At 44.2% G+C, this 24,770-nt stretch overlaps 3 protein-coding genes across 6 annotated transcripts; 2 read left to right on the forward strand and 1 right to left on the reverse strand.

Moving 5' to 3' along the window:
* The first annotated feature begins 244 nt into the window (after window positions 1-244).
* Window positions 245-3,487, forward strand: slc25a20 (solute carrier family 25 member 20). The gene is made up of 9 exons (XM_076147224.1): window positions 245-548; window positions 982-1,074; window positions 1,191-1,318; window positions 1,420-1,510; window positions 1,636-1,753; window positions 2,159-2,231; window positions 2,348-2,457; window positions 2,560-2,684; window positions 2,809-3,487. The coding sequence occupies exons 1-9, from the start codon at window positions 438-440 to the stop codon at window positions 2,869-2,871; spliced, it is 912 nt and encodes a 303-aa protein (XP_076003339.1). The 5' UTR covers window positions 245-437; the 3' UTR covers window positions 2,872-3,487.
* A 305-nt stretch (window positions 3,488-3,792) lies between these two features.
* On the forward strand, window positions 3,793-22,815 carry prkar2ab (protein kinase, cAMP-dependent, regulatory, type II, alpha, B). Of its 2 annotated transcripts, XM_076147223.1 has the most exons (11): window positions 3,793-4,063; window positions 4,274-4,309; window positions 4,390-4,544; window positions 4,645-4,751; window positions 4,861-5,014; window positions 5,260-5,361; window positions 5,505-5,579; window positions 5,661-5,726; window positions 5,879-6,035; window positions 6,518-6,638; window positions 22,805-22,815. In XM_076147223.1, exons 1-11 carry the CDS (start codon window positions 3,841-3,843, stop codon window positions 22,806-22,808), a joined length of 1,200 nt encoding a protein of 399 aa, XP_076003338.1. In that variant the 5' UTR covers window positions 3,793-3,840; the 3' UTR covers window positions 22,809-22,815. The 2 variants fall into 2 exon arrangements, with proteins under 2 accessions (XP_076003338.1, XP_076003337.1); XM_076147222.1 differs by lacking the exon at window positions 22,805-22,815 and having other exon boundaries at window positions 6,518-7,804.
* On the reverse strand, window positions 8,115-24,253 carry LOC142996279 (msx2-interacting protein). 3 transcript variants are annotated; one of them, XM_076147220.1, is made up of 15 exons: window positions 24,004-24,253; window positions 22,337-22,651; window positions 19,186-19,659; window positions 18,861-19,015; window positions 18,368-18,568; window positions 18,090-18,241; window positions 17,880-18,005; window positions 17,682-17,795; window positions 17,454-17,567; window positions 17,269-17,369; window positions 9,502-16,912; window positions 9,338-9,406; window positions 9,044-9,238; window positions 8,746-8,904; window positions 8,115-8,590 (listed from the first exon to the last, which is right to left on the reverse strand). In XM_076147220.1, exons 1-15 carry the CDS (start codon window positions 24,084-24,086, stop codon window positions 8,459-8,461), a joined length of 9,801 nt encoding a protein of 3,266 aa, XP_076003335.1. In that variant the 5' UTR covers window positions 24,087-24,253; the 3' UTR covers window positions 8,115-8,458. The 3 variants fall into 3 exon arrangements, with proteins under 3 accessions (XP_076003335.1, XP_076003334.1, XP_076003336.1); XM_076147219.1 differs by having other exon boundaries at window positions 19,186-19,662; XM_076147221.1 differs by lacking the exons at window positions 22,337-22,651; window positions 24,004-24,253 and adding an exon at window positions 20,635-20,909 and having other exon boundaries at window positions 19,186-19,662.
* Between the last annotated feature and the right edge of the window lie 517 nt (window positions 24,254-24,770).

The raw sequence follows: 24,770 nt of genomic DNA on the forward strand, positions 1-24,770 counted from the left end.
CGCTACTTTATGTACAACACGAGGCTCGGTCAGCGGTGGTGGATAATTCCAAAATTACAATAATAAAACAAGCTAATGAAATGGAAATGTAGTATGCGTATTTATTTATGTTTACTAAGTTGTATTTGGTGTTTCATTAGTTGTTAACACACACACACACACACACATCCCAGGTAAGATTAGTGTTTCCGCCAGGACGCTAAACAGAGACGTACCACACCGAAAAAAAACCTTACGGCGGTGTTGCAGAGCAATCCGTCCGGGTGAACAAGTGGGTGAAAGGTCCAGACAGGAAGCTCAGTCACGTCTCTGCAGGTCTCTGAGGTTTATTCGCTTTTATTTACGTCTCTTTTTTCTCTCGAGGTTCATCCTCGATTTTTACTCCTCGCCGTCGCGTTTGTTTGTTCCTTTATTGGCACAGCGATACAAACAACAAAATGTCCAAGCAGCCGCAGCCGCAGCCGATCAGCCCGATGAAGAACTTCTTTGCCGGAGGTTTCGGAGGCGTTTGTCTGGTGCTTGCGGGACATCCGCTGGACACCATCAAAGTAACGACCCCGCACTCATTCACACACACCGTCACCTGTGCTCACACACACCGTCACCTGTGCTCACACACACACACCGTGGGGAGGACAGGTACAAGCCTGATTTAGCTGAGGCTGATTTCTGCTGATAATGTCAACAGTTACAGTAATGTTACTAAACACTCTTTAATAAGTGATGAGTTGTGTAACTATGGCGTAATAACTACAGGAGTAAGTCTGTGTGGGTAAAATAACTGTAGCAGGCTGCTGCTGACCTTTGACCCACATTCTGCAGGTTCAGCTGTATAGGTCACCAGGTTTGTTGGCCTACACATGATAACCTCCTCATGTCATATAAGACCAGAGTTCTGGTCTGTAAAGTCCTTTAAGACTGTAGAAACACACACACACACATTTTTATCTGTGGTTGATGATGAGCCTCTTCTCCTCTCAGGTGCGTTTACAGACTCAGCCTAAGCCCAAACCTGGAGAGATTCCCGCCTATGCCGGCACCATAGATTGTTTCAAGAAGACCTTAGCCAAAGAGGTGAGCAGAGCTGAGTCACCATCACACAAAGATGATATGTGATTGCCTCAAACTCCAAATCAGGTCTTCTTCTTGGCCTCACACTGACATTTCCCGTTACTCTGCTTCCTTTGCAGGGTGTGAAAGGTTTGTATAAAGGAATGGCCGCCCCGATTATTGGAGTCACGCCCATGTTCGCCGTGTGCTTCTTTGGTTTTGGTCTGGGCAAGAAGTTACAGCAGAAGACGCCCAATGAAATCCTCACGTAGGTGAAGGCTCTGTCCTCGCTTGTGGCGCTGCTCGTCTCTCTCCCAACACTCTGTGGGTTTGTGCGTCAAAGTGTGTGTTCCCTCCCCTTCCTCCTAGGTATCCGCAGCTCTTTACTGCAGGAATGCTGTCTGGTGTGTTCACCACCGCCATCATGGCCCCAGGAGAGCGCATCAAGTGCCTCCTACAGGTCAGAGGCTGGAACACGCAAGTGAATGTTTGTGTCTTCGTCCTCCATGCTGCTAAAGTGGCTGGTTGAGACGTTTTGCGAGTGAAAATTGGAAATTCTGACAGTTTGTGTGTGTGCACGTGCAGATTCAGGCGGCGTCTGGAGAGGTGAAGTATGCCGGGCCCATGGACTGTGTCAAACAGCTGTACAGGCAGTCTGGGATCAGAGGGATCTACAAAGGAACCGCTCTGACGCTCATGAGAGGTGCTGCTCCTCCCACACCTCAGCCACTAAGAACAATACGGAAAGATAATTAATATTAGAAGTAACTTGTGTCATGGAGGCAAACAGGGCTGCAGCTAATACAGGAATGGTTTCTACTGTTGAGATACGAATCAGAGAAAAGCAGCAAAGCTTCAACATGAGCCGGTCAAACATCAGACACAAACCTGCTCAGACTGGCTCTCCTGTCAACAACATCTCTGCCTATAGCTGCAGCTCTGGTTACCATGACGTAACTGAAGAGTCATTACGTCATCGTTTCCTGTCTGTTTGAGAACGTTCATATTCTAAAGCAGGTTTAATTCATGATGTAATAAGCGTAGCTGCGTGTGTTCTTCCCTGCAGCTCACTAACTTCCCTTCTCTTCTCTCCTCCTCCTTCTGGCAGACGTACCAGCCAGTGGGATGTACTTCATGTCCTACGAGTGGCTGAAGAACCTTCTCACGCCAGCAGGAAAGAGGTGATTCTTCATCTTAGCATTTAAAATGGTCACACCTGTCTGTCCCCTCCCTGTACTGATGCTTCATCCCTTCATCCTCTTCCTCCTCCTCCTCCTCCACCTCCTCCTCCCTGCAGCCATAATGAGCTCAGCATTCCCAGCATTCTCTTCGCCGGAGGGATGGCCGGGATCTTTAACTGGGCCGTGGCGATTCCCCCCGACGTGCTCAAATCTCGTTTCCAAACAGGTTTGGTTTTGTCGTTGCCGTAGCGGCGGCGTCTCATCTCTTGGTTGGTTTGTCTGTTAAATGGTATCGTCGATGGATATTGATCCTCAAATCTGCCCGCAGCTGCCGAGGGGAAGTATCCTAACGGTGTCCGGGACGTCCTGAGGGAGCTGATCAGGGAAGAGGGCGTGGCCTCTCTCTACAAAGGCTTCACTGCCGTCATGCTCCGAGCTTTTCCCGCCAACGCAGTGAGTGATCGGCACTTTAACCACATATCACACCGCCCTGACCTCATTATACTTACATAGTTATGCTTAGATTCTAGATTTTATAGTAGTATGAAGTATTTCTTCCTCTCTTTTACTTCCTCAGGCTTGTTTCCTTGGATTTGAGGTCGCAATGAAGTTCCTCAACTGGCTCGCACCAAACCTGTGATGAAAGCTCATTGAGGCCTCCGATTAGGATCCCAGGAACACAAATCTATATAAATAAAATGTTTATCATGTTTATCTCAAGTACACACACACACTCAAAATCAAACAAAATGTGGAGATTACACACACACACATCGCCACTAAAGGTGCTTTTTAATCTATTGTACTGCAGAGCACACAGATCAGGGTAATGATGACTGTGTACCAACGTCAACACACACACACAGACATACACACGGGAACTTGAATGTTCTCAGCCCGTTTGTGTTCATATTGCGAGTGTATCCATTGAAGTAGAAGCGGGGTGAGCTGGACACGTGCCTTATCTTTTGCGTCAGCGAGCCGATGTGCAAATCAGGAAAAAAGGTGCATTTTCTGTCCAGTGTGTGTGTGTGTGTCAGCAATAAACCCCTTTTAAAGCTGTGGACGTCTCCGTGCAGTCTCACTCCGCTCGCCTACACCACCGTCTTCTGTCTTGGATCAATGTGAAGGTGGAAACTCAGCGGTGGATTCTGTCTGAATGTCATCATGACTGTAAATAAAATACAGAATCTAGAGCCACACATGAGACTGCTGTGCATCTGTGCTGTGATGGAGTAAAACACTCAAAAACAAAACATTGGTGTCGTCTGATCATTGCGAGCCTCAGATACCTGCTGGCCTTCTTCTTCTTCTTCTCCTCTTCATTCTGTGGCTCCTGTTACACAAATAAGGGAGATTTGCTGCAGCTGTTGTTTCTCTTCTTGTTTGTGTTCCAGTGTTGCAATTATTGCTGATGAGAAAAGTCCTGGTCAATATTTTCCAACAAGCTGTTCTAAATAAACAAATCAATAAGCTGCTGTGTGTGTGTGTGTGGGGGAGGGGAAGGTCGCAACTGCAAACACCAAACATTTGATGTTCCAGGACTCCATGACTGAGTGTCCATACCAAGCTGCCGGGACGTTTCCACACGTATGACCTCTGGTACTGGATGATGAGTAACTCTGAGGTGCTGCCCAGGTTGAAGGCGTTGCTGCAGGGCTTGGCTGTGGAGGTTCTGCGCCGCAGGCCGGAAGACTTGGTTGAATTTGCGGTGCACCATTTCACGCAACTTCAAGACAGACGCGAGCGGAGACACAGAGCCGCACGTAGAGGGGTCACCTTTAATTCCAACCAGACCAAGGATGATGAAGAGGAGGAGGAGGAGCGTGTTAGTGAGTAATTGAGTCTTTGTTTGAAGAACTCTCACCATATCCATTCTTGAATCCTTTTTGTTACAGAGATTCAGAGCCAAAACGTATTTAGGACCAAAAGCAGATGTAGTTTGAGCGACACAAAGAGAGAACAGTACTTATTATTAAATCTCGTCATATATCATCATAAATCACAGTGTTTAAGGTTAATATGTCTCCGTCTCCCTGCAGAGTCCACCGCCAGTCGATACGCCCGCAGAGTTTCAGGTCAGTAACTGGGAACAATGTGTGTAACGAGTTTCAATCGATGTGGATCATGTTTTCAGCGTTCGAACGTGTCCGTACAGTTTGTGCAGAGGCTTACAACCCTGACGAGGATGATGAGGATGACGACGATGACGACGACACAGAGGCTCAGGTTGTGCGACCCAAAACGGATGAGCAGCGCTGCAGGCTTCAGGAAGCATGCAGAGATATTCTACTGTTTAAAACACTGGAACAGGTACGACAACACATCTGAGTATTTGTAATAGAGACGACAGAACTCTGATCAACATGAAGCACACACACAGGAGCACTGATGTGAGCGTTATGTCTTGCAGGAGCAGTTCTCCGAGGTTCTGGACGCCATGTTTGAGGTTTTAGTCAAACCGCAGGAGCACATCATCGACCAGGGAGGCGACGGAGACAATTTCTATGTCATAGAGACGTAACAGAGATTTCAATATGTCCCCTTTATCATCTGAAACCCCATGTCTCTAGGTTGTGATGTCCTCTTATCTCCTACTTCACCTTTTGGTTTCTCCCATCACTTCCAGGGGTGTGTATGATGTTGTCGTGCAGAAGGCCAGCGCGCGTGTGTGTGTGGGGACGTACGTCAATAAGGGGAGTTTTGGGGAACTGGCTTTGATGTACAACACGCCGCGAGCTGCTACAATCATTGCAACGCAGGAAGGAGCACTGTGGGGTCTGGTGAGTGTGATGATGTCATCTAGAAATCAGGATAAATTAAGGGACATTATGTTGGGAAAGATATATAAAAAAGGATGGCTGCGAAATTGAGACGTACTGAATAATCTTTGTTGTAAATATTCTGAAAAATACCCCAACCAATGTATTATATGCAATGCTGACTGCCAGAATGAGCCCAGTGGAACAAGACGCATGTCAACGGAGTAATGGGAGTATTACTGAGTATCTTCATGCTGCTGTTCCAGGATCGAGCCACATTTCATAGACTGATTGTGAAAAATAATGCAAAGAAGAGGAGGACGTATGAGGCCTTCATCGAGTGTGTTCCTCTCCTAAAGTCCCTTGAGGTTTGTATTAGAAACACAAAGTCCAAATGTAACGACACGTATCCCACATCTTTGTCATAGCTCTATACAGTATATTTATATTCCTATAGGAAGTAGTAACACCCCCATAATACTTCATCCACTGTTTCCTTTTGTTTCAAAAGCTTTCTGAGAGAATGAAGATTGTGGACGTGTTAGGAGCGAAAGTGTTCAAAGATGGAGAGCGAATAATACAGCAGGTACGTTTCTCGCTCTATCTCGGCTCACTTATCTGTTTACCAATGGTTAACTAATGTATGTGGTCTCTCTGCCGCATGCAGGGGGAGAGGGCCGACTGTTTCTACATCGTAGAGTCAGGAGAGGTGAAGATTAGGATCAAGAGCAAAGTAAGTAAGGAAGCTGGACAATGTGAGCTGAATCCAGATTTACTTCCGACTTAACTAAGGACCCTTTTGCCATCTTTTACCATATTTTGAATGGAATATTACGTTTTTGGTTTGATCATTTGTGGCACTTTTGTACTAAACTGTCTCCATAGGTTCCTTGTGCCCCGCAGACTAAGGGCGGCCAGCAGGAGGACACAGAGGTGGAGGTTGCTCGTTGCTGCAGAGGACAGTACTTTGGAGAGCTGGCTCTGGTGACGAACAGACCAAGAGCAGCATCTGTTTATGCTCTGGGACAAACTAAATGCATCGGTACTTTATGTTTACACTCAGCATTTAGTCTCTAGATTATATTCTATATCGACAATAGACCATTGACAATTTGTCTGTTTGTATGAATGCTGAAATGGGCTGAATCTAATCGAGGGCTTTGCAGAGGAAATGAGTGATGCATTTTGTCCACAAACAGACAAAGAGGCAATTGTTGTTCCTTGTATGGCTCTTTGTTTTTCTTTTTTTTTAGCATGAAGGTGTTTTGTTTCACGACACAGAACTCATTTCATATACAAAACCTTCTGTTAGACTTGGTGCGTTGTGCTATGCAACTTCCAATGGCAAGTATAAAGCCATTTCCTTCACACATTAGGACTGAAGCTGAACCTGGACCGATGCTTTTATGGCTAGAAACACAGAGTTTCATGAAAATGCGGTGACAGGCTTCATAAAAATGTAGAAAAATGATGAGACTATCAAAACGTTCTCATTGACCTTGAATCATTCTCCTTTTCTACCAGTGATTGATGTCCAAGCCTTTGAGCGCTTGCTGGGCCCCTGTATGGAGATCATGAAGAGGAACATCTCCCAGTATGAAGAGCAGCTGGTGACGCTGTTTGGCTCTTGTGCAGACTTAAAACAGTAACACATTGGATCATACAAGAGCCTGGTGGATCAAACACTGCAGCGATACGTGTTCACACATTAAGAATTGTTCAATGTCATCTATATACAACTGATAATACTGCTGTAGTGTGCTGCCAAAGTTGTAAGATAAGGTTTTGGACAACTCATGAGTTCAGTAGGATTTACAGTATTTGTGCCATCAACCGGTTTAAAAATATCCAACCAACCACCAAGACCTCCGACACAGAGGAAGATAAGCGACGCAGACTGCATGTGAAGAAGCTGAGTGCAGCTCGATAAGAAGCAGCGGGAGAAAATAAACACCGACTTGACCCAGCAGCTCAACGGCACAGGAGAGAAAATGTGATCTCTATGGCGACATCATGGCATCATTGTTGCATCTTCTGTTATGTTGACATCATTGGTGCACCATCACAAAGAGAGATGATGCCACCGTCAACTACATAAGTATATTTTTAATTCAATGTTGAGCCCCTCCAGAGACGTCGTGTGCTCATCAACCAAACACTGAAGGGTAGAGGCCAACCAACCGTCCAACCAAGTATGTTCTCACACACCTCGTCCTGTGTTTATTTAACCCCTTTGTTCTGTAGGCAGGATCTTTCACTGAGCCATTTCTGAGTGTTTTGGTATCCAATTAGTTGTGTGTAGATTGAGTTGAATTGTCACAGAATGGCCCTGTTCCTATGACGTAACTACACAGCTCAACACGTTTGACCTCGTTTTTAATAATGGCAGAGTCATTAAATGTAATTTGTGATACAATTACATTTAAGACAAACTTGCATTTCCATTCCCTACATACAGATCTTTATAAAGTTGCAGCGATGTGTGTGAGCCAACATATGAACCACATGTGGAGGGGAAAAAGATTTAAATATGCAAGATTTCTGGATTTTGTTTTATTTGAGTTACAAAATGTGAAGTGCCATCAGCAGACTCTTCAGGAGAATTTGCCGACCTGCATGTGTTACAAGTATTTACACCCAAAAATCAAGGATATCCATCTAATTTTCCACTTGTGTGATGCCGTGTCCCAGAATAAAAGTCTCTGCTCCAAGATGTCCCAGTTCCATTGTCAAAGTTTAAATATTTAAAATATTTACAAAGTCCAATATTCAAAAACTCCCAAGTCACACTGCAGCTTGTTCAAACGTGAAGGCCAGCGCCAGAGGTTTAGCTGCTTCAGTAGTGTGTGAAGATGAGCAGAGCTGGTGGAGTTAAAGGAGCTGTTCAACCAACATGGTCCTCTCTACAGGGTCTCAAAGTTTTACAAGCTAATTCTTCCTCCTCTACACAAAGCCTGGGCAAGGAAGTCTGTACATCATTATTTAAAAATTACACATTGAAATGTCAATTGAGCCGTTGAAGTACAACAGCTGATACTGTATACAGTATATTCCTTTCTTGTAAAGAAATGAATATGACATCATTAAAACACAGATGAAAAGAAAAAGGCCACCCAAGATAGTCACTCAAATCTTCTTATTCAAACATCCCGATTTTTTTTTCTTCAGAGCATGTCCGGACATTAAAATAAAACTCCAATAAATACAAATACAGCAGAGAAATGGTCAAATAAGACTGATAGAAGTTCTGGTTCGGTCCATCCCCGAGTTCTTTAGAGACGGACAAAAATACCAGACAGGAGTGACAAAAAAGACTGATATGGAAAAGAAAAGATTAATAGGTTATTTCCAACACATTCCCATCACGTCCAGGGAAAAAGTAATTATCCCAATCCTCTCGTTTCCTGAGGCTCATCAGTAAAACTGTCCATCAATGAGAAAAAAAAATGTTCCCAGCTGTGAAGGTTAAACGGAGGTGATGACAATCATTAGGTGTGGCGAGATGCTAGAGATCCTGTTGAGGAGGTCAGGAGCGAGCTGGGACAAGTGGCTTTCGGAAAATTCACACGGCGGGAAAATCTGTAGCACATAGGCAGGCTGGAGAAACAGAGAGAGAAAAACAACAAAAGTTGTTGATAATCAATAGATTTTACACTTTGTCATAAATATTATTGATTATTTGAGCAGATAAATAAGTCCTAAAGCAAAACAGAGTGTATGCATCTCATCCCACATACACAACTCCATCTTACCTGATTGGAACCTGGGTTGGGGATGTTTATGATACCAGCAGCCAACTTTGCCTGCAAGTAGTTGATGAACGCAGTTCTGAGAGCCTGGGTCTGGTTTAGGACATCATCTTGATCTCGGCCACATGGCAGAGCGAGGAGGAGACAGAACTCTGTGTCCCCCTGAGACAAATAGGACAAAAAGGGCACATAGCTGTTAATGAACTCCTGACTTCAGTCACAGGGGGGAAAAGCCCAGTAACATTTAACATGTTTAATACAAAAGTGCCTATAACAAAAGAGAGTAAGGGCAAAGACATACCGTCATTCTTCTGGCTACACTTTCCAGTTGTGAAGCCTCTAGTCTCATCCTCTGGACAATGCGAAGTAATGCACCCCCTTCTTGCAGGGGCAGTGATCGATGAGCCAACGCTTTGTTACCACAGACAAAATGCAGCTGGACAGCAGCCGTGTCATTCTTGAGCGCCAGCAGGCCTTGCCACACAATAGGGTATTTCTGTTCAAATGGAAGGGAACATTAATTTCACATTCATACACAACTTGTTGAGGATGTTCAAACCAAAAGTTTTAATATCCATTTAAAAAATGGTCTTACTGTGAGCAATTGCACCATATTAACAGGCTGAGTCATCTTCCCCTCAGTTTTGGCTTGGAGGTCTGTGCCCTGAAGGTTAGAGGAACATTTGTAATCAGTCAGAAATCATTCCCTCACATGAACCATACATACACAACCATATGAAATGCAATAAGCACACTCACCATAGCTGGTGTGACATTCAGCGGTGCCTGGTTATGTCCAACAGGAGATGCCTCTGGTATCTGAGAGTGGATGTTTCTTGGGTTTGAGTACACGGTCGAATACTCTGGGAAGGAGCTACTTGGTCCTGGTGTAATAAGTTGAACTCTTTGGGAAGAAGGCATTGCTGGTCCAGACTGTCGAATCGCCATGATTCCATCCTTGAGAGGAGAGTGTGGTCTCTTGGCCTCTAAAGGCTTGGAGAGATCTTTCTCAGGCACACTTTTGGCCAAAACATGTGCTCTTGGCGACATGGATAAGGGGATGCTGGAGGATGTGGAGGAGGGGGGAAGAGTATCTTGCATGTGTCCAGAATGTGTGTCTGCTGAGCGCTCCCCCTGTTGGTGCAGGAGCACACGCATATCTCTTGGGGTCATGTAGTTCTCCAACTGTACACCACTGCGTAAAGACCCACGAGGATCTGTCTGCACAGTCTCTTGTTTTATCTGTGCAGGAGGTTGGCGGCAAGCAGCCGAGTGAAAGCGTCTGGCTTCTTCCTGCTCCCCCTCGTGGCTCCGTACAGAACTGGGGTTTACCTTGAGAATCTTGTCTCTGCCAACAGCCTGGGGTGAGGTGGGTCGTTGCTGAATAGGCCCAGACCAGGGAAGTGGCTCACTATGCATTCCATAAGTCATCACAGAAAGAGGTGGAGTATTGACTCGAACATCTCCTTGAACAAGATGCCCCACTGGAATTGATTGGGTAACACGGTGAGGAGACATCCGTCCTAAGCCTCCGTGTGAACTGTGAGGCGGCATGATAACAGACTGCTCTGAGTGATGCACACCAGTCATAAACTGCTGCATGGCAGGAAGGCCAGAGGGCAACATCACTGGTATACCTTTTGGTGATGAAGAGCCTATGGGTGAGGACACTTTTGTAAATGGAGAGTGTGGATGACCAGACTTTCGTGGAGAACGTGGTTCCTGTTTAACCCCGCTGAGATGTGAAGGAGCTCTGTCACCAGAACCTGTAACAAACCCCACATGGTTGCCAGGTGGAGAGGGCAAGTGGGGACTTATTGCAGGACTTATGGCAGAGGTCCAAGAGGGTTTCGCACCATCTGTGCTGTGAGGATCAACACCCTCCAGTTTCTTTTGAGGCTTCATCGACATGTATTCTTGATGATGGTAACTCAACACCTGCTGGTTACCCTGGGTAAGACGCTTCACCACTCCTTGAGGGCCTTGGTAAGATTCCATCTTATCCAAAGCTGTGCTCTCTTGTTTGATAGATGATAAAGCAGACTGTGTCTTACCATGACTGTGGTCTGTTTGAGCAGGAAGCCCCTTTTGAGGTCCTGACTGAGAGTGAGAGTACATTTCCTGTTTAATCTGGGGCATGGACACCAACTGCTGAGATTCCATGTCCCCTGCTGTTGCTTGTGGGATTTGACTTATTTTTGCACTAATCCGCTGTGGTCCCTCAGTCTTCTGACCCGAGTGGCTCAACACCACCACTCCTTCGGATGTATGTACCCTGAGACCTGGGCTAGATCCCGTACCAAGAGCTGGGTTCTCAACCATGAAGCGTGGGGCACTTCCACCTTCATCACCAATAGACGGCCCATGATATCCGGTATCATCTTTGCTGGGCCTGTACGTTGTTTTGGGAAGAGACATATCCACACAGGGATTTCCAATATTGATGTTCACCTTCTCCTCTGGTTCAGGAGGGTTGCACACCCGGCTGATAACAGATGTTGCTGTAGATGCAATAACAGAGATCACAGATTTTGTTTCAGGAGATGGTAGTGAGGTTAGAGGTCGAACGACAGCTGGAGCTGCATGAGTTGGCATTCTGTTATCTGGTAGAGGTGACTTATTTGGCACAACTGCTGACGCAGTATTAGTTTCAGACAGATTGTGATCTCGATGGGGAGGTAGAGTACTTGGAAGAGAAGCATTTTTATGTTTCATGAGAATCTGTCTCAAGTCACTATTGCAGTGGTCAGTATCCATGTTCTCCGAGTCCAGGGGCAGGGTCTGGTTTTCCTTGGGTGCTACTGGCAAGACAGAAGAAGACAGCACTGTTGTGTCTTTAGACTGATTGAGCCAATCTGGTGGGGAAACAGGAATTCTACTCGTTTGAAAAGGTCTGATATTTGGCCGATTAGCTAATGGAGACATAGAAGGGGAAATGCAGTCTGGTGGCACCTGCTGAGGCTGGAGGCATATTGGACTCTTAGACTGGGGAATAACAGGTTTAACATGTAGAAGTTGGTCTTCACAAGATGATTCTGACTCCATTTTTACATCTGTAGCCTTGACAGCTAAAGGCTCAGGTTCAGGCTTCCAAGTAGTGGCTGTAATAACTGCAGCAGCTGCTGCTGATGGAGTCGACTCTGAAATAACCTTTACACTAGAAGGTGCACCATCTGATATAACTGAGGATTCCTCAGGTGATGACTGTTCTTCCTTCACTTCTTTTTTCACTTGCTTTTGGCCTTTAGGACGTTTTGGGGTCTTAGGTCTGCCCTTGGCGCTCTTCTTGGGTGTTGTTGGGAAGAGTGGCTCCTCTTGTATACTTAATTTACTAGTACCTGGTTCATCTTCCTTGACTGGCTGAATAAAATCTTGCATCTCTGATTCTGAACCCACATCTGTACTGATCACCGGAGGGGCTTGAGGCAATGGTACGATTACATCCTCAGCAGTAATGGAGTCGATTGCAGCCATAAGTTCTTTCTCACTTGCAGGATTAGATGGTTTCTCTTCTTCTCCTTCACATTTAACCTCTGTGAGGGGGGCAGGTGGTGGTGGTGGTGGTGGTGGTGGTGTTGGTTGCTCTGTTGGGAAGTCTGGATCGGTAAGTTTAGCAATGTTTTCCACAGCCTGTTCCAATTCCAACTCTTGGGTAATCAAGCTTTTCGATGCGTCTGGTGGTTGCTTGTTTTCCAAAGCAGTCATTTCCTTTTCTTCACCGACACCCACCACTCTGTTGGCATTGCTACACTTTGAAACGTGATCAGTGTGGTCACCAGCTTTGAAGTTTTTTGATGAATCGTCTTGATTCCCGAGCTCATCTTCCCCCAACTGAAGAAGATCTTTCACCTCCGTCACATTAAGTCTAATTTTGAGATTCTTGAGAACAGGGGACTTGGGGGTCTTTGTGAACTTGGATTTTCCTCTAACAATCTTGTCTTTTTCAGAGGTTTTCTCCTCCAGGGCTGCAGAATCTGTCCCCTTTACATTTAATGTCCCCTCACCGGCCTTTTCATGGATGACATGATCTTTCTCTTTGACTGTTTCTCTGTCTTCTTTATCTTTCTCCTCCTTCTTTATCTCAGCCTTCAACGGGGGGCCCTCCTTACATAAACTTGAAGAATCTTGGACAACCAAGGTGTCATCATCTCCAAAATCTATTTCCAGCTCATCATCGTCATTCTCCTCAGTTTTAATTCCTTTCCTGGTTGATCCAGTCCCTGGGGCAATGGACATTTGATGAGACAAACTCTTTTGGGGGTGTTTCCCTTTTAACAGTCTAGGGACCCGTTCACCACTTTCAGATTCATTTGAGTCATTGTCTTTAGGTTCCATCTTGATAGATTTTTCCATCTTACTTGTCAAACTTTCCTCTCCCTGTTTGCGATTTTTGGGAGGACGACCTCTTTTTGAGGCTGGAGTTGGAACAGGGGATTCTTGATCCATATTTTGTTGTGGTGTTGCATCTTTGTCTGTAGGACGCTTTCGTGCAGAACGTGGCGACTCTGTAATGTCTTTTCCAGCACGGGTGGAAGCATCATCTTCAACTGGCGTGGCGTAGACAGATCTGACGTTTCTCCTTCTTGCTCTGCTAACTGATATACTCTGTTCCGTGGTATCAGAATCCAGAGCATGACTAGGAGATTTGTTTAAGGATTTTGAATCTGCAGTGCACTTTCCAGCTTCAGCTCTTGGAGATGATCCACGTTTCAGCTTTTCTTTGTCAATGCGTTCACTCTTGCGTGTTGCTTGTTTTTCAGAACTAGAGGCCGACATAACGGCAACTGGACTAACCTGGGCAGGGGCCTGTTTGTATTTTTTGTTCTTCATTTCTTTTGATTTCTGCTCTTTCTGGGGTGAGGCTGGCTCGTCATTTGTGTCTATATCAAGAGGAATCTGCACTTTGACTTGGGGTTTCTTCTCGCCTTCTGGCTCCGCTACTGCTTTATACGTGTAGAGGGCTTCTTTCTTTCCTACCTCCAGACTAGGTGTGATGGGGCTTTCAGGTAATTCTGGTTGTGTTGTCTCAGGCTCCAGCTCTGGCTCTGAGCTGCTGACAAATTCTTCATGAGAATTACGTTGGCATGGTTGTTCTGAATCTAAAGGTTTTACATCTTCAGGAACAATGTCAGATTTCCCTTCGGATGGTGAGAGTTTAACCCTGTCCACTGAATAATTGGGTTCTGGTGCCGATACTGAGACGGGATCAGATTCTGGTTCCATATCATTTGGTGGGTGGTGTTCATTTTCTTTTGGCTCTTCCTTTACTTCCTCCTTTATCTGAAATGCAGGAAGATGTGGTTCAGGGGCGGAATGGAATATATCACATTTTTCTTCTTTTGGAGATAAGTCCTTGGTCATTGCTGGCGCGATGTGTGGTGTGGGCAAAAGGCGGGGCTCTGGAATTAGCACTTCAGCAGGGCTTATAGGTTTAATTTCTGGCTCCACTGTATGTTCTTTTGTTTCAGATGATTCTTGCTGCTCTTGATCAGATACCGTTTCCACTTTATTTTCATCTGGTATCACTGTGTCCCCTTTGGCTGCTTGAAGCTGTTGATCTTTACTCTTTTGTTGCTGGAGACGGGTAAGCTCCAAAAAGCGACTATGAAACAGAACAACTGGGCCAGAGTCAGGTTCACCATCGACTGGTTGACCAGGCTGTTGGTTTTGTATTTGCTCAGGTTCTTCATGCTTGCGTTCTAGGTGTTGAAGTCGCCTGGAGTCCAGCTCAAAGACAGGGCTGTGAAGGAATCGAGAGGCAAAAAGTTCTCTGCGTTCGTGTTCTTCTGGCTTAGGCTCCTCCTTTCTGTCCTCGAGTTTGTCTTCAGATCCAATTCTAATCTTTTTCTTTTTCATGTACCAAGAGGGAGTGGGTCGTGGCGCCACCTCTACCTTCTCATTATCTTTTCTGTTCCGTAAACTTGCAAAGTGAGAATCATAATCCAAGAATGACCAGTTATCTTCTCTGGAAGATGACAGAGATTTTGCACGATCCAGCAGAGCCTTTGTATCTGGTGTGATGGTCTGCTCAAGAGCGAAGGAGTAGAATTTGTTCCTCTCAAGATGTGCTACTTTGGGATCGGAAAACCTTTCTCCCCTAGGCCTCTCAGTAAAAGGCATTGATGTGGAAGGCACCGGAGAGTGGGGCTTGGTCTCTCTGTCCTCTTCAGAGTCTGATCGTACTTCTCCAGGCTCCAAGTCATGCCACAGACCATATTCCAAACGTTTGCGATTATGAATGTTCTTACCGAGAGATCTAGAGAGGTTAAGGTCAGGTAATACCTCTTGCTTCACTCTGTTCTCCCATCGTTTTTGTTGCTCTTCTTCCGCACTTAGCAAAGGAGTGTTTGGCTTATGCATTTGCGCATTTTGTGTTCTTTTGGCCGACACATCAAGCTCTGGGTGGATTTTGTCATCGTTTCTACTCAACTCTTTCTGTGAAGGGTCTACAAAGTCCTCATCTGTGTGGTGGGGAAAGTGCTGATGTCCTGGAGAGAGGCGGCTCCAATCAGGATCTTCACTTTTTTGTCTAAAGCTCCTGTAGACACGCTCCCTCTTGGTTTGAGGGTCACTTTCAAAATGATCTAGTTTCTTCAGTTTATGAGATGGAAAATTATCTGAGACATCTTCAGGTGGTTTACCTACTTCATGGACCAGACTGCGGTGTTCAAAGTCTTCTGCTTCATTTCCTAGGGGACTTCCAGGTTTGTCTGGTTTGTCAGACTCTCGTTGCTGTTGCTGCAGCTTTCTATTTTGCTCCATCTGCTTGCGATAACTCTGAGAGAGGTCGATGTTGACATGGTCTTCCCTGTTCTTAGCACTTTTCTCAGTGTCAGCATTTTGAGCGCCATGTTTGAAAACAGCATGTTGTTCTGCATCTCTTGCACTGCTATGGTCTACATTCCCCTCGTGTGAAAACCTTCTGGATGAAGTGTGCCCCGGATGTCGTTTGGACTCCACCGGATCCAGACTAAGCTCTGATTTCTCTCTCGGTCCTCTCAGTTCCTCTGGGCAATCCTTCAGAGTGTTAGTTTTATCCGGTTTCAACCTTGAGTCCCTCCGCTGAGGATCTTTCTGTTTGTCAGGCTCCATCTCTCTATATGCAGCACTCGCACCAACATCTGAGGTCTGATTAGCATCTTCCTCTTCCAGCCTACTTTTCTTCTGGCGAATAGTCCTTCCACTGGAATCAGCAAAGCGCCTTTTTCTTGCTGCTAGGCGATCTGAATCCACAGACAACTCTTTCACATCATTTCCAGTATCGGACTTCAGATGTTTCTTGAGTCTATTTTTGCCATCCATCTCCACATTGTCACCTTTAACCAATTCAGATCTTTCATTCTTTACATTGTCAGGGTGAGCAGTAGACAACTGATTTACAGTAAGTGGGTCAACATCGCCTTTAACTTTCTGTCTCTCGTGAGCATCTTGGTCTGATCCCTTTCCCCTTGTAGAACCTCCATCAAAACCACTTTCAATTTCAGTCTCAGGAGGTGGGTGGGAGGGGGACTGCCCCTTTGCTTTCCTGGATTTAATCTTCTCAGCTTTGTCTTTGTCAACTTTGTCTTTACGCTTCGCACGTTTAGTTTTCTCAGCCCCTGCCACACGCTCGGACTGAGTGGTCTTCTCCGTCTTTTCAGTCTTATCGGGCTTATCGGGCTTATCAGGCTTATCAGGCTTATCAGTCTTTGAAGAATGTTCTAGTGGGGTCTTTTCCGATTTGTCAAAGTGGGGTTGCGGTGAGAGTGAGCTCACACTACCACTTGGCTCAGAAGACTGGCTGTAAACGCGTCGTTCTGAGTCCCTGGGAGCACGATCAGACGGTGAAGGCGATACGGTAGGGGTAATAGGTCGTCTTGGATGTGAGGGACTCCACCGACTACGATCAGCCTCAAAGCGTTCTCGTTCCCTTTCTCTCTCCCTCTGAATGTATGTGTATTTCCGAATGTCCTGCTCAAATGGGTCTCTGAAGTCCCTGAAGTCTCTTGGGTCTTCATGGTAACGCGGGTCAAAATGTTCCCCTTGATAATGTTCCAGTTCAGGAAAGCGTTCTCTGCTGCGAGCCGCATAATCCCTTCGAGCATCCTCTGGATATAGACCGGGGGTTCGTATGTTTTCATAGTATGCCCTTTCTGCTGTAAATTCATGGTATGGGGGTCTGCGCTCCTCTCTGTCAAGGATGAATTGAAATGGAAAGAGAAAAAGTAATGAATTTGGGTTCGGGTCTCACATGCAGTGAAACATTAAGTTCCTCTAGGGCTCATAACTTTCATTATTTTTTTTTCTTAGAATATTAAGAAGTACATGTAAAGAGGAGTAAAGTGAGGTCTGGTCCCCAGTGGTAGAGTGGTTATTGGCATCATTTCCTGGTTGATTCAAGCTTACTTAATAATAGCTGGGTGGAATTTAAATTAAACTGTATGAGACCGATGTGTTGGAGATTCTTGACAGATTTGTGACATCTTAAAAACCATTAAGTTGTTGACACCAATTGGTTGCATGCATATAATAATATTGGCATATTACCGTCGTTCAGGAGGAATTTCATAGAAGTCTCGAATGTCTTGCCCCGATGCCTGCATAGATCGGTAGAACGCCATTTGGCTCTCTTGACTGGCAAAATCCACCTAGTAAAAGAAAAAAAAAAATTTATTAAGAATTATCTAGTTTAACAAAGTAACTCATGAATAATCAAGTCAAACAATTTTTACCTTTATTTTGTTGCCACCAATTTTCCAGCCTTTGGTCTCTCTTACAGCTGCTTGAGCAAAATCCGTATTGTTGTACAGGATGAGAGCCATTCCTTTCAATCTATCAAACACAACCTAAAAAAAGGGACACATTTAAACTCAATTTTGAGTATTGGAAACTGGACACCGACGTACTCATGATATAAATAACTTAAGCAGCAGCTCTTGTGAAGTGAAAACACATCTAACCTTGACCACATGTCCGTAGCGGCAGAAATGCCGTGTCAGGTATTGCTCCGTTATGTTGGAGGCCAAACCGTCCAGCCAAACGCATGTCGTGGGCATACTCTTCCCAAAACCCAACTGCAACAAAAAAGAATAACAAAGATATAAACACAAACTTATTTAAACTGTGCACAGATCAGACATCTTGCGTAAAAATACTACCTTCAGTCTGTTGCTGCCCAGATACTCTCCGTCCATCTTCTTTATGGCTTTGCAGACACTGGCAATATCAGAGTACTGCACAAACGCATACTGGGGAACTCCATTCACTTTCTTGATGTCAATGTCCTTCAGGAGAAAATACAAACAATTAGGGACAAGATTCAAATGTAAAATTATATGTTTAACAGAACTGAGAAAATAGTTACATACCACAATTTCTCCAAAGCGCTGAAAAATGTCAAGAAGTTGTTGATAACTGGTTGTCTTCTCAAGGTTGCCTATGAACAGCGTCCTTGTGGCTTTTGGATGGAACTCGTCTATCCGTCCATCCAAGGGCCTGAACTCATTTTCACTCTCTGTTTCTGAGGGGAAACAGTTTGTCATGATTACTGTCGTGTAAGCACATACAGTACAGGACAGAAAAACTTAGTCCCAAAAGTTAAACTATTACTCAACTACTACTTTTAAGTCTATTGATGATGACGTACCTGGACCATTCCAGGCAGTAACCTCAATTAACATGCCGAAGAACAGCTTTCCTTTGGAGACAGTGAGGGCTTTCTCTTGATCCTCTTGCTGTCTGAAGAACACCAAGCCATACCGGTCCTCTGAAGCTCCATGGATCTGTACCGAAGTCACTTTGCCATGTTTCTTGAATTCATGGAAGAGTCCATCCTTTAAACTGGTGTCTGCACCGAGGAAAAAAGTACATAAGCGTTAGTCTAATGCTCAGGATTAAATCCTTGATGCATCTACACACACTGTTAGAGGTATTTATTCCAATAATAAAAATAAGTTAACATTTTGTTTTGCCATCACAAAACAGTATGAGACTGTCTGAGCTCTTGAGTTCAAAACAGCACAACAATACAATGTTAATGATACAGTAACCGTGTCAGTAGTTCACCGAGTCATAACATTAACCTTTAGACCCATGCAATCCACATACAAAAGCATAACTTTGAAACAGCCGTTACTCACCAGTAGAACGCCCTGGCAGGTTTTGGACTTTAATGCCAAAGCTTCTGCGTGGCTCATCTGAGTCAAGCACCATGGAAGACGAAGCAGGCACATGGGTGGCAGACGACTGAACAGAGCGTGCCCGCGATCCATCACTTGAGCTGCTGTTTGAATCACTGTCAACAAACAAATAAGAAAACCAGTGATGTATGACCAGACACTTAGTCGTACAAATTGACAAATATATTTGCCTATATGAAACAATACAGTTTGTGTAAGGATTAACCATAACACCCTTATGAAATGTGTAGTACCAATATTGCATAACAAACAAATCATGTCAAACCTGCCACTTCCAGTACTGCTGGTGCTGCTGACAGAATCGGAGCTGGAGGATCTGCTACGTGATCGAGAGCGCGGGCCTCTCCCGGGGGACAAAGGCGCTCTTTTTGGGGAATGGGGAGTTTTGGGATTTTGTCCTGTGGTCCGCTGTGGGGAGGGATGTCGTGACTGTGAGGAATGAGATGATCGGCTCCTACGGTGATGATATGTTCTATCAACACGACGTCCTCTGTCATCTCTGTAGAGATCACGCCGTGCAGCATTAGTAAGAGTGAAGGGATCTCTGATTCTAGAGTCAAAATGTGGGTCTGATGCATCAAAGCTCCCTGCCAGGGCACTGCTTCCTGGAGCAGCAGCCGAAAACATAGTACGGTCACGGTAATAGTCAGGGTTGTAGTGACGCTGTCTGTCGAAAGTGCCACTGCGTTCATGGTGTCCATACGGGCTGTGATCATATGCACGTTCCCGGCTTTCCGAGCTACTGTGAAGTAAGAAGAGGGTAGAGATGGAAAGAGAGAAAAGTGTTATTTTCAGTCCGCTGAGAAAGGGAAAACACTGTCAAATATTCATATTGTTGAAAATCAAAATGGGCAGTCATGCCTCTGTATCATGACATAATGCAAAATACTGTTGAGAGGAGGCAGGAAATGAAGTACAATTATTCACAGTAGATGACCGCTATTAAGGGCAGTGTTGTTTCTGCAAAGATACTGCTACTCATATCTGGAAAGATCTATTAATTTGCCAATTGTAAACATTTGTAAACCACAATGTGCAGATTACAAACATCTACAGGGTCCCTGTGAGCCAACATGGGTAGATAAATACAGTGTCTTCATCGATTATGTTAGGGAACAACTGTTCCCATTCCATCAAGATGTTTGACTGCTAAGATTGGGCAGGATTTTTTCTATGTGTTCAGATGTTTGAGGTCCTACACACTATGGAAGTCTGTAACTGCTAACAAAAGTCCACACCAGTTAAACAGTTTCATGAATTTATAATTCAGAACCAATGACATCACTAGAAGCAACAGGTTACAGGTTTACAAATTCTATGGCACTGCTTTGATAGTGCACTCAAATGTAAGTCATTCTTAAGAGCTGAAATAGTTCATTATTTTTACGTCTTACGTGAAAATCCCTGCCCTGGGCATTCATAGTCACTAGAATCTACTTCCTCTTCAAACAATGAGTAATTTCTGTAAATACTTTGGCTTCATCAGGATGTCCACTGAAGCTGACTTCAGAGATTGGTGGGCATTAACTGCTGTATGCTGATCAAGAATAGTGTCAAAAGAAATATTGTTATGCATTTCGTCTTTTTATATGCATGTGATTGAATTGTGAATCGAATTCACTTTTTTCCTAAAAGTAGTGAAACATGTGAATGAGACAAAGTACTTAGGAAGGTTAGATAAAGAAAGTATGCAGAAGGGCAGAACAATACCAACCTTTTTGGAAAGAAGTTACTGAAACTAATCCAAATAAATTCTAGGTGGTCAGAATGTGAGGGCCCGAATGAAAAATCAAAGGGAAAAAATCTTTGAAACTAATTAGGCAAAAACTCTTCTCTTGAACCGCACTGCACGTAATCTTCAAATACAGAGTGGAGCACCAGGCCAGTAGATTGTTGATGTATAATCCACAATTAGTCTACTTAATTCCCTTCATTGGATGTAAAAAAAGGGAAAAACAAAACAAGCATAGAAATGGATATCGTTATGAATTTCGGGAAATGTAAAAAAAAAAAAAAAAAAAAACCATAGCAACATATGACCGTAAATTATTATGAATTAAAAAAAAGATGATGAACTTTGGGTTAATTCAGTGCGTTCCGAGTGGGATATGCAGTAAATTGGTGACTGGATGGAAAATATATCCACTTGGATCACGTATATCTTCTAACTCAAGGAAGTAGTAAGTTCCAAAAGTTATTTCATCTTCAAAAAAGGACTAAAGTCTATTCCTCTTCGGAAATTGTCAACTGAAATAACGCAAACGCATGTAGAAGACCAAACACTACGATCGCAACACATAGTCCCTGCTCATGGGTATGACATAATTCCACCATTCACTGATCCTATCCGGCATAGGAATGGGCAGACTTTGTCTTCTGGCAGAAACCGTGTATTTACTTTTAAAACAGACTTCAGCCGTTTACGGCAAGTGGATTTGAATTTTCTTCGCCTCTTTTCAGATACGGAGGCCAGGTAGCTAAATCCACACTTGAGTAATCCAAATCCATACACCTATCCGAACTAAGGTCCACATCAGTACATCCAATGCGGGTAGTGTATCGCATAAATCCAGGAAGGTACATCCCTTGGTACATCAATGGTGCAGTCTTCTTGGGTCTTCATGGCGATCGGACCAAATCAAGAATAGCTCCACAGACTTTTATGGTTAGCTGCATGGATCCTCAAAGTTGCTGCAAAATCTTCTTGGTGCACCTTCCATTTTAGAGACAAGATATAATCTCACCCTAAAGTAACTGACATAATCTAAGTTTTATGCATTGATAGGTCTTCCTGAGGTCTTCTGTGATCCCTGTCAAGTGTTACATATTTCCATCCATTTGCTTAGAACTTACATCCAGAGGACACTGTATCCACAGATGCAAAAATGGTAAAAGTAGTCCAAACAAGCAAATGGTGACTGGCAGAAAATGCCAACCTGAGATGCAAGCTCCTTGCACTGATGAGCAATGATACATTACCTAAATGATCAAAAGTGTACATCCTTTGACAGTAAATCATTACTTCCGGTTTCAAGCTATTCCAAGTCAAAAAAGTACCGGGTTAGATTCCACGTTTAGGAGGAAAATGTTTTAAAAAATCCATTTGCTCCCCGGCGTAAATTCCTGTAAAATGTTGTGAATCCAGAACTCACCAGGATATTCCTCAGAGATGTAATATCCAAACCAGATGTCAAACCTTGAGTTATAGTTACCTTACCAAATGATAATGTGTAAATTACTTAGATTCCATGGACAAGGCAAGTCAAATAGGATGAAAAGTGAAACGATCCCTAGATTACCTTTGTGTACACCCTTGAGGCATCTATCCCTCCTGAACCACCTGAATGTGTGATTAGGCTTTAGTGGAATAACACCTATCTGATAACTAGATCCCCCTGGAGACCAAGTCCACTTACCCATCTATTCTTCGTTCATAACGTCCCTCTCTCGTGTGAAGGGACACAGGTGGACCAAACACTGGACCAACTGTTCCCCTAGAGAATGCTGTAACGTCACGACTGCTCGAGGGGGAGCCGTCTTCAAGGCCCCGAACAGCACTAGGGACCGACCCAGGTTCATTGTAGTCCGTCCGGAGGTCCCTGTCTCCCATCTTGTTGACAGCATTGTGAGCTTTCTGGGCACTTTTGATATCCACAAAATCCACAAAGGCTGCAACACCACCCTCTGAACCCCGCTTCCGCAGGACTTTGACACTCTCCACACGCCCATACCTATGAAACAAGAAGGAAGACACATGGACACTTGCTAAGGACAAATATTAACTAAGGACAGTATTTAACACAAAATAATAATGAATCAAGGCGAAAAATAACCAATGCGCTGTGTTTATTTGTAGATCCCAGGTGGGGAAGGAACAAATGAAGATAACACATGGTCAACTCTTTAATTTTACAACTATTATGTAGAATGATTTGTCTTGGTTTTATGAGTAGAGTAGGAAAAACTAAATCCAAGTATTATAAATTCGAGGCGGCTGAGAACATTAATATTACTGAATTACCAGAAATGTAATCAAGGTTTGTTTCGGTCAGACTTTATGCTTTACTCTGTAAACAAAATCAAAGTGCTTGTTTACTTTTAAATAATTTGTCGAGAATACATTTTAGACTCTTGGACTTGGTTCGTCAGGAAACATAATCTCGGGAAAAAACGGTTTCATAACGATCGATTAGGCGATCATGAAAACAATCCTTCGTTGCAACATAACTTTAGGTGGAAAATGAAAACTTTTTAAATCCAACACGTCAGAATATCGTGATACTTCGCAGTAAATCTTAAAAATACACGCAGGCCATTAAACTGTGTAATGTTTACTGAGGTGAGTTTGTTGTAGATCGATGCAATTGCCGGCGAGATACACAGCCTTTATCTCTATGAGCACTTACATTATGGAGCAATCAAGTTTACAAAATTGACTCCGCGCTCAGATACTAACTTGGCAGCGGCAGTTAATTAGTAACCTAGGCACATTACAAAACAACACTGAACAGATGAAGTATACAGCGACGGCCACCGCGATCTAAAAGCACTACTGGCTAACGTTTGATAATTGGCTACGCAGACTCGCGTATTGATGGTATATTGGTGCTTTTAAACTTAAACGCAAGCCTAACACTTTCAAGATGACTGATTAGTAAATATATATGTAGTTCAATTTCACACGATCAAAATCAGCGTAAACACAAGGCTCGTGACGCTGATTGACCTGCTAACCAGCTAACGTTAGCTATGGTTTGACTTCCCACAAAATGGTTGGTTGGGTGGTAGCTCGGTGGCTAGCAAACTGAGCTAGCTGTTACTCGCTTACTGGCATACGCAAAAGTAAAATAAACATTAGAAAACGCCAAGAGTTACACTTGGTGGTTATGTTAGGCTTGATAAACAAAGCAGTGTTGTAACACCAAGCAGGCTACGCATGTAAAAACTGAGAGGAATTAAAAACAATAGCGTTAGCTCTATTAGCTGTAGTCATAGGCTACCAGTGGCTATAAGCTAACGATAGTGCTGCACCTAGCGCGCGCTGCTTCGCTAAAAAGAGGAAGATAGGTCTTGCATAAAGTACCTTTTAAAATGTTCCACAATTTTCTCCTCTCGAACGTGTTCGGGTAAATTTCCCACCCAGAGGTGTCTGGTTTCCCGAACCATCTTGTGCTCTACTGTCCCACATATGATCTGACACGTTTTAATCCCTGCCGGTCGGAGGTCCGCCTGAACAAAATGAACGCTGCTGGGCTCCGTCTATGTTCTGGGCCTGGCTGCCTGCTGCCCGTGTAGCTTTAGCTGCTGCGGCCCGAGCATAGCGTGTCGATGCGCGCGCGTGCGTGAGTGCGTCTGCAGAGCGGGGGCGAGCCACGCGCGCCTGGTTTGTTGTGCTGCGCGTGCTCGGCCCCGAGCAAAACATCACAATGAGTGGTCATTTGATCTTTACATTTGATGTGCGTCACTAGCATTACAAAAAATGAACGATTATTTAATAACCTTATCATGTTTTGTGTTATCCGTCCGTTGATTACGTCACATTGAATCTTGGTTGGTACACGTCATATTCGGTAAAAACGCTGATGGTAACAAATATTCTTTGAATAATTTAGTCTCGGTTCTTCTCTTTCTTTTGTACGTTTGCAACGCGCACTATTTGTCCAGTCGTCTCCAAACATGTCAAAAACAATGTTCAGATGTCCAGCATTAAACACATTTAGTTATATAGTAATGGCAGTATGTGTCAGCTGTGACATCATAATTATAGTTGTGGGAGTATGACATCATGACAGCTGTGACATCATAATTATAGTAGTGGGAGTATGACATCATGTCAGCTATGACATCATA

Source organism: Genypterus blacodes, unplaced genomic scaffold, assembly GCF_046128005.1.
Source record: "Genypterus blacodes isolate CSIRO-AG114 ecotype Tasmania unplaced genomic scaffold, CSIRO-AGI_Gbla_v1 ptg000037l_1, whole genome shotgun sequence".
Taxonomy (NCBI): domain Eukaryota; kingdom Metazoa; phylum Chordata; class Actinopteri; order Ophidiiformes; family Ophidiidae; genus Genypterus; species Genypterus blacodes.